Source organism: Microchirus variegatus (assembly GCF_963457635.1).
Source record: "Microchirus variegatus genome assembly, chromosome: 2".
In the NCBI taxonomy this organism is placed as follows: Eukaryota; Metazoa; Chordata; class Actinopteri; order Pleuronectiformes; family Soleidae; genus Microchirus; species Microchirus variegatus.
Window position 1 is genome coordinate 41,617,380 of NC_139803.1, and position 13,562 is coordinate 41,630,941.

Here is a 13,562-nt window from a genome sequence, read left to right on the forward strand (position 1 = left end):
AAGACCGGTGTTTACGTAACCGGACCGGGTTTTTTCAGAGATCTCGCTGAGCCTGAGATTACAATAGAACACAGCGTTCTCAGCAGTGGCTGAACTCTTTGTTTAGAAACTTCAGGGCTTCATAAACAAGGTAATGACGCAGATACACACTAAAAAACAGCGTTAATTGGAACTTCCGGTCTAGGTCCTCTTTAAGAGCCACAACAATGACACAAAAAGTGGAATGCCAATGGCTGTCATGGACACGAAGTTAGCCAAAAGCTAGCTTAAGGATGACACTGCTTATGCAGCGGTAAGACCCTGGATATTTGGACAAAGATCATTCACTCATGTTCTCTCTTTGACAGGAAACAAAAATGGCCCAGAACAGCAGCACTCCATTCATCAACGACACCATCGTGGACGACAGAGTAGGAACCACCACGGGCGCCCTCATCCTGAGCCTCGCCTTCCTCGTGGGACTGCCCGGAAACGTCTTTGTCATCTGGAGCATCCTGGCCCGCGCTCGGAGGCAGTCCATCACCACTCTCCTCATCCTCAACCTCGCCATCGCCGACGGCTCCCTGATGGCCCTCACGCCGTTTTTCATCGTCTACCTGATCATGAAGAAATGGGTGTTCGAGAGACCGATGTGCAAGATCCTCTTCTACCTGTGCCTGGCCAACATGTACGCCTCCATTCATCTCATCATGCTGATGAGCCTCTACAGGTTCCTGGCCATCCTGTGGCCGCAGCGCATCAGCGTCATCACCGGACGGAGGACCGTGCTGCGGCTGCTGGTGGGGCTGTGGGTGGTCGTGATCGTCGCCTCCATTCCCGCGGTTATCTACAGAGATACGAAGAGCTTGGCGAACACCGTGGTGTGCGACTCATTCCACGCCAAACCCAAGGATGTGAGTAAAGGAAAATCTTGTATATATTGTCTTGAAAAGTCAAGAAGTAGGCTATTGTCCACCGAGGCTCTTCAGCCCTCAAACCTTTAACTGAGCAAGATCCGTTTCTAACTAAAGCTGTAGTGCCTAACGTTTTCATATAAACAAATGTCCGATGTTAGATCTGTCAAATGTTTTTCTTCCCGACAACGGGAAGATTGCGCTAGTAAAGCGAGAGGACTGCAATCAGGTGGGACTGAAAGGGATAGTTCGGAATTTTGGACATAAGACCTATTTTCCAACTCAGCCGGTGTGATGGAGACGTCTGGAGATGTTTTCAAGAAATTTCATTCAGTTCTTCTAGTTGCCGAGTTCGCTGGTGCTATGGCTAGCGCAAGTCAATGGTACATGCTAGCATGGCATTAGAAACACTCATACCAACTCCACAGTGCACCCGAGGCAAATCAATTGTAACGGCAGACTATCGACGTACATATCTGTGTTGATAGAATAATATTTGAAACAAAACTAATGTCGCATCGCATGAATCGTCCATTTTTGAGGGACTACTTTCTCAGCAGCAGCGGAATCAGTCCGCCGCGAGACATAAATCTTTCAAATTGCAAGGTTGGTTTTATTTCAAACATTCTATCAACACAGATATGTACATCGATAGTCTTCCGTTACAATTGATTTGCCTCGGGTGCACTGTGGAGTCGGTATGAGTGTTTCTAATGCCATGCTGACGTGTACCGTTGACTTGCGCTAGCCATAGCACCAACGAACTCGGCAATTTCTTGAAAACGTCTCCATGCGTCTCCATCACACCGGCTGAGTTGCAAAATAGGTCTTAGGTCCAAAATTCCGAACTATCCCTTGAAGGTATGACTGAAAACACGCCATGGTATGTTTCAGAACGGTACCTTTACTTACCCGATGGTCGTGTAGCGTGAATAGGACACCGAACGTGACAGGCAACGACATCCAGCAGCTCTTCTTTTTCACCTGCTCCGTTTGTAGTCTCAAGATTACGTCAAGCTTTTGTACGAGAATAGACCGCGGGCATTGAAGACACACTGGTCGCCAGGGAATGATGCTTTTCTGTCGCCCAATCAGCCTACTGCCATGGGTCTACCTGGACCTTACCATTACTCTGGTATCCCCCAAGGGAACATTACCAAAAATGGAACAGAGAATGTGTCATCACAATTAGTCAAAAAGGTCTTATTAAAGAGGTCATCCAAGGTGTCAACTCTTAACTTAACTTATCTTAACCTTCACAGACGATCCTGCAGTACTCGCTGGAGCTCGTGTTGGGCTGTTTCATCCCCTACAGCGTCATTATAGTCAGCTACCTGTGCATCTTACGTCGGATCCGACAGACCCAGTTCCGCCGTCGAATTCGGAGCGAGAAGCTCATCCTGGCCATCGTGCTGACTTTCTGCCTCCTTTGGTTGCCCTACCATGTCATCAACATGGTGCAGGTACGCTGTGCATCTCGTCTCTGCAAAAGTAAAACAAGGAAAAACTTGTTTTCACTGTTTTTAATGCAGCATTTTTTTGATTTTGCTCTCAGGTTTCATGGGCCTTGTTGCCTGACAGTGCAGTGAGAAACACGTAAGTGATGATTGAACTGAGTTGGATCAGCTTATTTTAGCATATAGATAGCACTTAGCACAAACTGTTAGCCTGATTTACAAACGTGGCAATCACTGAGGATGATGTGTTTCTGGCCTGTAAAGAAATCAGCTACGTTGCTGCTTTATTTACTTACCATCTCCTAGTATTATGATTTTCAATGGTTTGATTAATTTCATCCATACGTAAAAAAGGAAAGCAGAGTCTCTTTTCCATGTAATATTGAGTTAGAATAAGCCTTAACGGTTTGGTGCTAAATAAGCTAATTTAAGTGCTAGCTTCAGTTTATCTAAATCTATCTGTTTCCCCTTTCATCCATGTTTTACGCTATGCTAACCATAAGTGCGTGTGTGTGTGTGTGTGTGTGTGTTTTCCCAGCTCATGAAAGCAAGCTAGCTGCCTCCTTTATATATGCACTTGTTATGCTATGCTAAAATGAAGTGCTAGATGTGTATTTCAATTAGTAAAGGCAAGCTAGCTTACTTCCCTTTCCATCAAATTTTTATGCTATGCTCACCTCCTTTGCTAGGTATGTTTTTGAATTCATAAAAGCAAGCTAGCTGCTCCCCTTTCCATCCAACTTTTATGCTCTGCTAAAATAAAGTGCTAGATGTGTATTTCAATGTGTAAAGTCAAGCTAGCTTACTTCCCTTTCCATCTAATTGTTATGCTTTGCTAACCTCATTTGCTAGGTATGTTTTTGAATTCATAAAAGCAAGCTAGCTGCTTCCCTTTCCATCCACCTTTTATGCTATGCTAAAATGAAGTGTTATATATGTTTTTCAACTTATACAAACAAGCCAGAAGCTTCCCTGTCCATCCCCGTTTTATGCTATGCTAAGCTAAAGCTTGGTCTTTGAGTTTTTCCATGATGAAATACCTGTTTTCATTCACCAGGCTGAGCAGAATATGGCACAGCAGCCGCGCCGTCACCTCCTCCATCGCCTTCATCAGCAGCAGCGTGAACCCGGTGCTCTACTTCTTCGCTGGAAAGTCTTACATTCGCCGAGAGGGCCTGGCGTTTATGGCGCGCTTGTTTGAGGGCGCCGGCATAGACCCAGCCACCAGGAAGAGCCGGAACAGCCAGAACAGTCGCGACAAGGACAAGGAGAAAGAAGATTCCGTCATGCTCAAGGAGAAAAACTCCAATTCTAACGTCAAACCGGTGAAGAACGGCAAGTAAGGGGACTGATTTGGTGTCGCGCCGGAAATGTAAATGACTCCTCCTGTGGGTGGTCGCAAGCAAATTTCAACTTTCAATTTCAAGAAGATTTCTGGTTCTTTGCCCCGCAGCAGAACGTGAATTCAGACGAGACTTTTGTTAAACGGAGAGGAAACGTGACCTGGCGCAGGCTGCCCCCCCCCCCCCCCCCCCGAGGCACCGCTACGTCAACGCTTGTTGTGTTTGCGGTGAACCTGCGTAACGAGAACGGAGCCTGGAGCAGCTCGTAAAAGACAAACTGTGGACATTTCATCACTTCATGAGAAGTGAATTGACTCGCACATCCATCCAAAGAGAGTTGGAACCCTGTTTTTTCTTACTGCATGTGTCATTTTCTTTGTGTAAATGTTTTCAAAACGCCGGGAACGGCAACGTGCCGTTACATCTCGGCGACGACTTGAATGACGTTGAGAGTTCGACGTTGACGGAGGCACTCGATGTTGAATGTACGATAATAGGATAAAGCATATTTCATGTATTGTAGGGCCTTTTTGTTTCTTTAAAATTGGTACAAGATGTCGACATGTCATCGGCGTATTATCGGAGGCGGTTGTTCGTCGATTTCTCTCGTGTTTTTTATGCAATAGACATAGATTTTGGTCAATTTTTTACTGCTCACTGCTTCGTGAAATCATCTACGGAAAGGGGAACGCGTGAAGCTAAATGGAAAAACATGAAATAATGCTCCTTTGCAGCTGATCCTGGCCCAGTTTTAGAACTTGGGGAGATGTTCAGTGACTGTTGTTACTGGTGGTACTCCGAGTGTAGAAGAAGGAGGTCAGAAGATCCGTCGTAGCAGCCCAGCTAGCCTGAAAGAACTTGAACCAGTATGTGGGAAAACCTGGGCCAATGGGAAAACAATGGGAAACGAAAAGACTTGGATGATGATTTATCATGCACAACGTTGTCATTCGGTCACTTCTTTGCTGTAATCACTTGACCAAAGGCTCACTGAATAAAACGTCTACACCTTCGTAAGTCTACGGATATGGAAGTTTGTTTTATCGCGGTCTTCCGGCCACCAAAGTTCACAGGGAACTTTTCCTAAAACCTCTGAGTTTTGGTAGCAGCTCAACACGTCCTTGTTCTTCACTCGAAATATGGAGGACGTCCGGTGCAAGAGAGTCGACCCGTGAAACGCGATCGAGGTACGGATTTAAGGTCGTGTATCGACAAGGTCTTTCGTTCCTTTTTACCGGAACGTTCCCCAACCCCGTCCTCCCTCACTTATTCACCCTCATGACCGCATTATGAAGTGCTGCTCTTCCCAGATTATGTTGCCAACGGTTTCACAACATGTTTCTTTTAAAAAAAACAGAGAGTTCCAGTTTGCTGCATGAATGAATGAATTCCACGTCATAGAAGAAGATTCTTGAGAAGAGATTGCACACACTTGTACTACCGAGGATTTAATGCAGCCATATTATATACAAAAGGATGTGTGAAAGCTCTGGTTTCCTGTAGTCACTGGGTTTCCCCCGCACTATTTCACAACATCATACTTTTTTTGTGCGCGTGTGTGTGTTTTTCTCTCCACACAGTCTTTAAATCAAAGTGTGAAGCTGAAGATTGTAACAGATACAGTGTAAAATACTCGGGAAGTGGCGAATCTGTGGTGTGGAGTGGATCCATTGTGTCGCGTTCACACAGAGAACTGGAATTACAGGTGAGTTGTGTTGATTTATAGGACGGTACAGCTGTTTGGAAACGGGTATTGTTTTGATTTTAGTCACAGTTGTGACAAAAACTGCAAACAAATGTTGTAAAACTACTACTGTTTTTCTGGAAAAATGGGCTAAAATCTGACCTTTTTTATGGTTAAAAGACGCAAAAAACGGTCCAGATGGTCATTTTGAGGCTTTGGTGTTACAGGGTTAAAAGTTGTGTTACCAAAACGATAAAAAAAAAGATAAACCCATTTTTTTTCTGTGTGTGTTTGTGTGTGCAGTGAAAACGACGTACACTACCGTTCAAAAGTTTGGGGCCGCTTAGAAATGTCCCTATTTTTCAACGAATATGCTGCAAACGTCTGGTTTTTAATGGAATATGTACATTGGTGTATAGAGGCCCATTTCCAGCGTTCTAATGGTACATTGTGTTTGCTAATGACGTTAGCACAGCTGAAAACAGTTGTTTTGATCTTGTCAATGTCTTGACTGTATTTTCTCTTCATTTTGCAACTCTTTGGATGCATAAAAGTATGACCTTTAATGGAAAACGCAACAAAATTGTATAGGTGAGCCCAAACCTTTGAGCGGTAGTGTATCATTCTTAGACTCTGCTGTTTACCTGCTGTTTTCTCCGTGTTCTCCGCTGTGCAGATACAGTAATAAATGTTTGGTAACGCTTTCTTTTACAGTCCCCTAATTACCAGGTATTTACCTGGTAAATTCATGGTAACACCAAAGTGTTACTAGGTAATTACCAATGGTAATAAGAAAGTAAATACAGTGAAACTGTTGCCAAAATACTGGGCATTTACCTGGTAACTATATAGTTAATTATAGCGTGTTATTACTGCTGTTAATAAGAAGGTATGTACAGCTAAACTATGGCAAAACTATGGTAAATGTAAGTGTATTATTGGGTTATAAACTGGTAATAAGCAGGTACCTACAGTCCCCTAATTACTAGCTATTTACCCAAGGGGTAATCTAACAAACCTAACCCTAAAAATGTGTGTAACTACATGGAAACAAGCTTGGCTTTCTTTTACAGTACAGTTTTACTTTACTTACCGAGTACATTACCGTGCATTACCCAGTATTTTGGCAACGGTTTCACTGTATTTACTTATCTTATTACCCTTGGTAATTACCTAGCAACACTTAAGTGTTACCATGAATTTACCAGCTAAATACCAGGTAATTAGGGGACTGTAAAAGAAAGCGTTACCCAAAACATAAATACATCCCACCCTCCCCCCTTACCCAGCCTTATCCTTCCGTCCTAGTACTACTTTATTATAGTTAAGGGGAAACATTAATTTCCACTACCAGGTGTGAGATAGTGAATGAGAGGTAACCAGATTTTTTCAAAGTGTAGGAGTTTGTCCATAAGAGTATATTTTATTCTCTCTAAGTGGAGAGTGTTGGTAAGATCGCTAAGCCACATCAATGTGGTTGGGTGTGTTTTTTTTTCTTTTTCCAATGCAAGAGAAGTAGCTTCTTCGCGACGATGAGACTATAGGAGAGGAAACATTGTTGTTGGTAGTTGTTTAACCTTTTAATGTCGTCAGAAATCCCCAAAATAATAATATGTGGATTAGGCTCCAACCGTATGTTAAGAATTTTAGAGATTAAACTGAAGATATTAAGCCAAAAGAGCTTAACCTTGGGACGCAGGGGCGAAGCTGTGAAGCAATGTGTCATCCGCAACGAGGCATCTGTCACAAATAGGGGACATCTCAGGGTCTATTCTATGGCTGAATCCCAATACCACCCCTTAGCCCTCCCCCTTCCCCCTACCCCTTGTTTTTGCGCGTTCATGTGAGGGGTAGTGCTGTCTCATTTCTCATAAGGGTTAAGGGGTAGGGCCAACCCGAAGGGCTACGTAGCCCTCGAAACGAAGCTTCCTCAGGACCACACTTGAAACGGAGGGCTTCGAGGAATTTCGCAGCTTCCGCCGCGTCACCTGTCAGCGAAGTTTGAAAGCTGGCCGTTAAAGACTCGCACAGATGTATTTTCAGTATTTTAATCACGACAGTCATGTGTAATGATTGTATTGTGGTCTTCTTCAATTGTCAACGGTGTTTCTGAATCACTAGTTAAGTTTGTTTTGAATTACTAGCTAGTCGTAGCCGATGCTATCCCGGCGTTCCTTTCGTAAGTGGTTAGCTAGCTGCTATCGCTATTTTTTTTTTACATTAACAAATTGTGCCGGAGTGCACAGTCCCCGCTCTCCTCCGCTCTGTCTGCGAGCAGCTTTCTCCCTCTGCACCGTGTGTGTGTGTGTGTGTGTGTGTGTGTGTGTGGCTATGGTAATGCAGCGGGTCTGCAGTCGCTGTAACTGTGTGTGTGAACACTCCTCACAGCGTCGCCGCCGATGTCTTTGTTAGCAGCTGACAGTCGTAAAAACAGAAAAATAGCCCAGGCAACAGACATTACTTGTGAGGACGGCATTTTTGGATTGTTACATCAACAAGCATCGCATCGGCTTGTTGATGTAGCAGTCCGCGAGCGTCAAGTCCGGACGACGTGATGACGTAATGGAGGTGTGTCTCATTTCTTAGGGGAACGTTCGTACCCCTCGCTCCCTCAACTCTGTTTTGAGGGCCAAGGGGAACTCTGACAAAGGGGTAGGGGGAAGGGGGAGGGCTAAGGGGTGGAATTGGGATTCAGCCTATGTAGCCTCTCCTTAGAATAATGAAGACGATGTAGAATCTTAAAATGAACGAGGCAGTGCCTCAGATACAGTAATAAAGATAAAGCGTGTGAATGTTGTGTTGTGTTGTGCAACGTTTTGGTATCGTCACGTTCTCGCGTCACAAACGTTAACGCAACATACCCTGTTTCCTTCCTTTTTGTCTGTTGAAAGGTTGACTCTGTTCCGCTCGTTCGGGGACAAGCTCATAGCGTTCGAGATGGCCACTAATATCACCACCAACTCCTCCGCCGCCGCCGCCACCGTCCCGGCGTCGCCCCTTGCGTCCCTCAGCGTCTCGGCCCAGGTCGGCGTCGCCATCCTGACCCTGGCGTTCGTGCTGGGCTTCCCCGGGAACCTGTTCGTGGCTTGGTCGGTGTTCTGCAAAGTGAAGAAGCGCTCGGTGACCTGCCTGCTGGTCGTGAACCTGGCGCTGGCCGACGCCTCCGTGCTGCTCAGCGCGCCCTTGTTCCTGCGGTACCTGGCCGGCGGCCGGGGCTGGGAGTTTGGGTCGGCGGCGTGCAAGCTGGCGCACTACCTGTCCAACGTGAACATGTACGTGTCCATTTACCTCATCTGCCTGATGAGCATGGACCGATGGCTGGCCGTCACCAGGCCGTTCGTCTCCCAGAGAATGAGGACCAAGCGCTCGCTGCTGCTGCTGCTGCTCGGCGTGTGGACCGCGGCGTTCGTCCTGGCGCTGCCGATGCCTTTTTACCGCAGGTGAGATGAGAACTTTCCAGCTTTGAGCCCGGTCCTCAGGGACACCCCTGAAACTGCATGTTCTAGATGTTGCCCTGATTCAATTGATTGATTCTTGACACAACAGGACAACGTCCGTTTGAGGAGACGTAATGGAGTCTTTGTTGGGCTTCCTTATCGATTTGGCAGTGTTTGTTTTCCATTTGAGGCCGTGACTCATGTGAGATTGCTTCATCTTCGCCCGAACACAGATGGTTTCAGTGAAGACTGGCGTCGCGAATGCGTCATAATCAGGCTTTTTCTTAAAAGGTTGATGTCGAAGACGATCGTTTGAATCGGGTGCTTTTGGAGCAGGAAAACATCTGAAAAAAAACATGCAGGGACCAGGATTGGGAAACATTGGGAAACACCTTCTTAATACACACCAGTACTGAACACACACACACACACACACACACGCACACAAACTGGGTCCAAGAGCTAACCTTCGCTTACAAACCTAATTCCCTTCCACAACGTTTGACGTCAAATCCACGTCTTCGTCCAAAGGAGCTGGCGTTCAAATCCCACTCGAAACCCCGTCATTTTCATCCTTGGTTCTCAAACCGTGGTGCGTGTACCACCAGTGGTACTTGGAGGAAAATGTCTGCGGAAAATGAAACTAAATAAAATGAGTCACCTTATCTCTTGATGGCTGCCATTTTTTCCAAGATGGCTGCCAATTCAAGCTATTTTCAGGGCAACTTTGTATAAAATTGCCTAAAAGGTGTAATCTTGATATCAAATCGTACATTTTTGAGCATAGACAAAACAGATTTATTATACTGGAGAGGCTAAGAAGCTTCCTTTATATTCTTTTATATTCATCATTTGACACCAAAATCACTGAAATCGGCCGAGGAAATGAAATTCTGATGGCGGCCATCTTGTGGCTAATGGGATTTTCAAAAGATGCTTCTTTCCAGATGTGAAAGATTTTTGTTGCTAATCTGCTCTACTATTAAAGGCGCCATATCTAAGAATGTGGCCAAAAACGGTTACTACATTCAACTTCAAAATACCGCGGCCTTTTAGGTTTCGTTTTCTGACGTAACTGGCAACCCGTGGTTGCTCGGCAGCTGAGACTCTGCTGACTGCAATGATTGGTAGACGGCGGTAGGTGGCGCCACATGACGCCAAAACATGATTTCAAAACATAAACATGATTTGCAGTCTGCAAAATACATTTTTTAATGCGAATATTTTGTCTGTACTGTTGTTGTTGGTGAGTTCAGTTTGTTATATGAACATTATTCCTGAGTCTCTGTGACACATTAGGAGGATTTTACCGCCAGTTGCTTTAGATTTATTACATAATGCACCTTTAAAAAATACCCGACCTAACAAACCACTGTGTCCAAATATTTTCCTCTGGCGACAGCGTCCGGAAGGTGCCGCTACCAAACAACCGCACCGTGGACCTCTGCACTCCCTACCACTGGAAGAGCGTCGGCCACCAGGTCTTCCAGTACCTGTTTGAGACCATCATGGGCTGCGTGGTGCCCTTCACCCTCATCAACACCTGCTACACGTCCGTCATCTGCCGCCTGCAGAGCGCCATGTTCCAGCGCAAAGGCCAAGGCACTCGCCTCATCCTGATGATCATCGGCGCCTTCGTCGTGTTCTGGCTGCCGTATCACATCGTCAACATCATAGAGGTTTGGGGCTACGCTATTGTTTTGCCATCTACGTTTTAAAACTTTCGTAAAAAATCCTCTTAAAAGTGATATACACTACCGTTCAAAAGTTTGGGCTCACCTGTACAATTTTTGTTGTGTTTTCCATTAAAAGTCAGACTTTTATTCATCAAAAGAGTTGCAAAATGAATAGAAAATATAGTCAAGACATTGATGAGATTAGAAATAATTCGTTTTATTCCGAATAATCATTTTGCCCTTTCGTCAAAGAACCAGCAAAACTGTTTTCAGCTGTGCTAACGTCATTGCCAATAGCCTTCTAACGCCATTAGCAAACACAATGTACCATTAGAACACTGGAAATGGGCCTCTATACACCTATGTACATATTCCATTAAAAACCAGACGTTTACAGCTAGCATAGTCGTTTACCACATTAACAATGTATAGAGTGGAGATTTCGGATTCATTTAATTTTATATTCCTTGAAAAAAAGTGATTTCCCTTCAAAAATAAGGACATTTCTAAGTGAACTTTAGAACTGTAGCGTATACAAGAAATGTGTTTTTTAAGGCAAAAATGACCGTGATGTGTCATCACAGATTGAGGAAGCAAAATGACTGACTTCGCCGATGACGCTACGACAAACTATTTTAACACCACTTGTTTGTTTGAAAGGTCTAAAATGACAGTATCGGACTAATATCGGTATTGGTAGATACTCAAGTTTGTGGTATTGGTATCATACATAGAAAAAGTGGTATCGTGCCACCCCTAGTCGTGATTATTTTTATAGCACGACAAAGTCTTTAATACAAGCAGAAGCCTGATGCTGTTTTCACCCTGAACATGACTTTCACCATCAGCCAAAGCATTGTTGCACTCTCAATACTTTAAAATTATTCCTTAAGAGGTTTGCAAATATTTTCAATGGATCCTTGTTCAGGGCGATGTCGACTATTATGATGGTAAATTTCAAGTCATTCCGAGATACTTTTTTTTTTTGAGAAGAAAGTCAGCTCACTGTCAAAGTGCATCAGGGCTAATGGATCATTTCCTGAATTTCGAAAACTTGTTAAAATTATTCCTTTAGAGGTTTGCAAATATTTTCAACAGATCCTTGTTCAGGGCGATGCCGACTATTATGATGGTAAATTTCAAGTCATTCCGAGATACTTTTAGTTTTTGAGAAGAAAGTCAGCTCACTGTCAAAGTGCATCAGGGCTAACGGATCATTTCCTGAATTTCAAAAATTCATTAAAATTATTCCTTAAGAGGTTTGCAAATATTTTCAAGAAATCCTTCTTTAGGACCATGCTGACTATTATGATGGTAAATTTCAAGTCATTCTGAGATACTTTTTTTTTTTGAGAAGAAAGTCAGCTCACTGTCAAAGTGCATCAGGGCTAATGGATCATTACCTGAATTTCAAAAAATCATGAAAAATTATTCCTTAAAAACCCTTTGTCGCGGAAACGTCTGCGGAGAAGACATTTGAAATGGGAAAATTAACGGTGAAACTCGCGTGAAAGTTGTGTCTGGCTCCGCATGGCGTTCTGAACCCACACGAAGACCACGTTTCCACAAGAGAAGACGCTCTTAATCATGATGACAATACTCGTGCCAACAATAATAGCCCGAGTATTAATTAAGTCACATTTGTCCTGCCTTCTTTCCTCAGGTGGTCGGCCTTTTACAGGGCAACGAGTCGGTGATCGGGGCGGCTAAGGTCGCTCGACCCAACGTCACGGCCTTCGCCTACTTCAGCAGCGCCGTCAATCCCATCCTCTACGTGTTCGCCGGCAGCTCCCACATCCGCCAGGCCGGCCTCGGCTTCATGGGCAAGCTGTTCGAGGCGACCAACTCGGAGAGCAGGAGCACGTCCGCCTTCAGCCGCAGCGGCCGCGGCAGCTGCCCGGACGAGAGCACGGCGCTGCACTCGCTCTCCGTCAAACTGGCCAAGCCTTTCAAGAGCAAGAAGGAGCGGAGCGACAGCGAGGCGGGCAGCGCGGTCCAGACCCCGGCCGGCGTCGAGCAGCAGCTGCAGTAGTAGAGTTCTCCTCGGACAGTGTTTGTGAAATAATCGCCAGCTTTGCTTTGAAGGGATAGTTCGGAGTTTTGGACATAAGACCTATTTTCCAACTCAGCCGGTGTGATGGAGACGTCTGGAGACGTTTTTTCAAGACATTTCGCTGGTGCTATGGCTAGCGCAAGTCAATGGTACACGTTAGCATGGCATTAGAAACACTCATACCGACTCCACAGGCAAACTATCGATGTACATATCTGTGTTGATGGAATGTTTGAAATAAAACCAACCTTGCAATTTGAAGGATTTATGTCTCAGCAGCAGCAGCAACGCGTCACACTTCCTGTTAGGCTGCGGCGGACTGATTTCGCTGCTGCTGAGAAAGTAGTCCCTCAAAAATGGATGATTCACGCGATGCGATTGTTTCAAATATCATTCTATCACCACAGATACGTACATCGATTGTCTGCCGTTACAATCGATTTGCCTCGGGTGCACTGTGGAGTCGGTACGAGTGTTTCCAATGCCATAGTAGCGTGTACCATTGACTTGCGCTAGCCATAGCATCGGCGAACTCGGCAACTAGAAGAACCGAATGAAATTTCTTGAGAACGTCTCCAGACGTCTCCATCACACCGGCTGAGTTGGAAAAAAAAGGTCTTACGTCCTAAATTGCGAACTATCCCTTTGAAACACGACTGTTGGAATTAACCAAAAAAATGGTTAGAAATCTGAATCCAACGCAGTTTCTGTGTGGTGTAAATAATAATAATAATAATAATAAATCAATTGTAATCTTTTAATTGTCCTAAAATGGTGAGGACTTAGTCAAAAAGGAACTCATTACGATTTAATAAAAAGAACTTTCACACCAGCACCCAGAGGTTATGAAATGTCTCTCTCTGTGCGGATGCTTGATGCAATGTTCAGCAGCATAAATGGAACATTGCATGAGGCGTATTTCCCCACACTCAAACAGTCAAACAAGCCTGACTTTTTTTTTTTTTTTTGTGCGAGAATACTTGAAATAACAAATAACGGCACAATCGAGTCACATCTGC

General features: G+C 44.6%; 2 protein-coding genes across 2 annotated transcripts; both read left to right on the forward strand.

Moving 5' to 3' along the window:
* Nucleotides 1-356: 356 nt before the first annotated feature.
* ltb4r2a (leukotriene B4 receptor 2a) lies at nt 357-3,693 on the forward strand (the record flags this gene model as incomplete). Its single annotated transcript, XM_083907371.1, has 4 exons — nt 357-893; nt 2,156-2,356; nt 2,449-2,489; nt 3,408-3,693. The coding sequence occupies 4 exons, from the start codon at nt 357-359 to the stop codon at nt 3,691-3,693; spliced, it is 1,065 nt and encodes a 354-aa protein (XP_083763497.1).
* A 4,427-nt stretch (nt 3,694-8,120) lies between these two features.
* Nucleotides 8,121-12,522, forward strand: ltb4r (leukotriene B4 receptor; the record flags this gene model as incomplete). Its single annotated transcript, XM_083907383.1, has 4 exons — nt 8,121-8,146; nt 8,269-8,817; nt 10,217-10,493; nt 12,154-12,522. 4 exons carry the CDS (start codon nt 8,121-8,123, stop codon nt 12,520-12,522), a joined length of 1,221 nt encoding a protein of 406 aa, XP_083763509.1.
* Between the last annotated feature and the right edge of the window lie 1,040 nt (nt 12,523-13,562).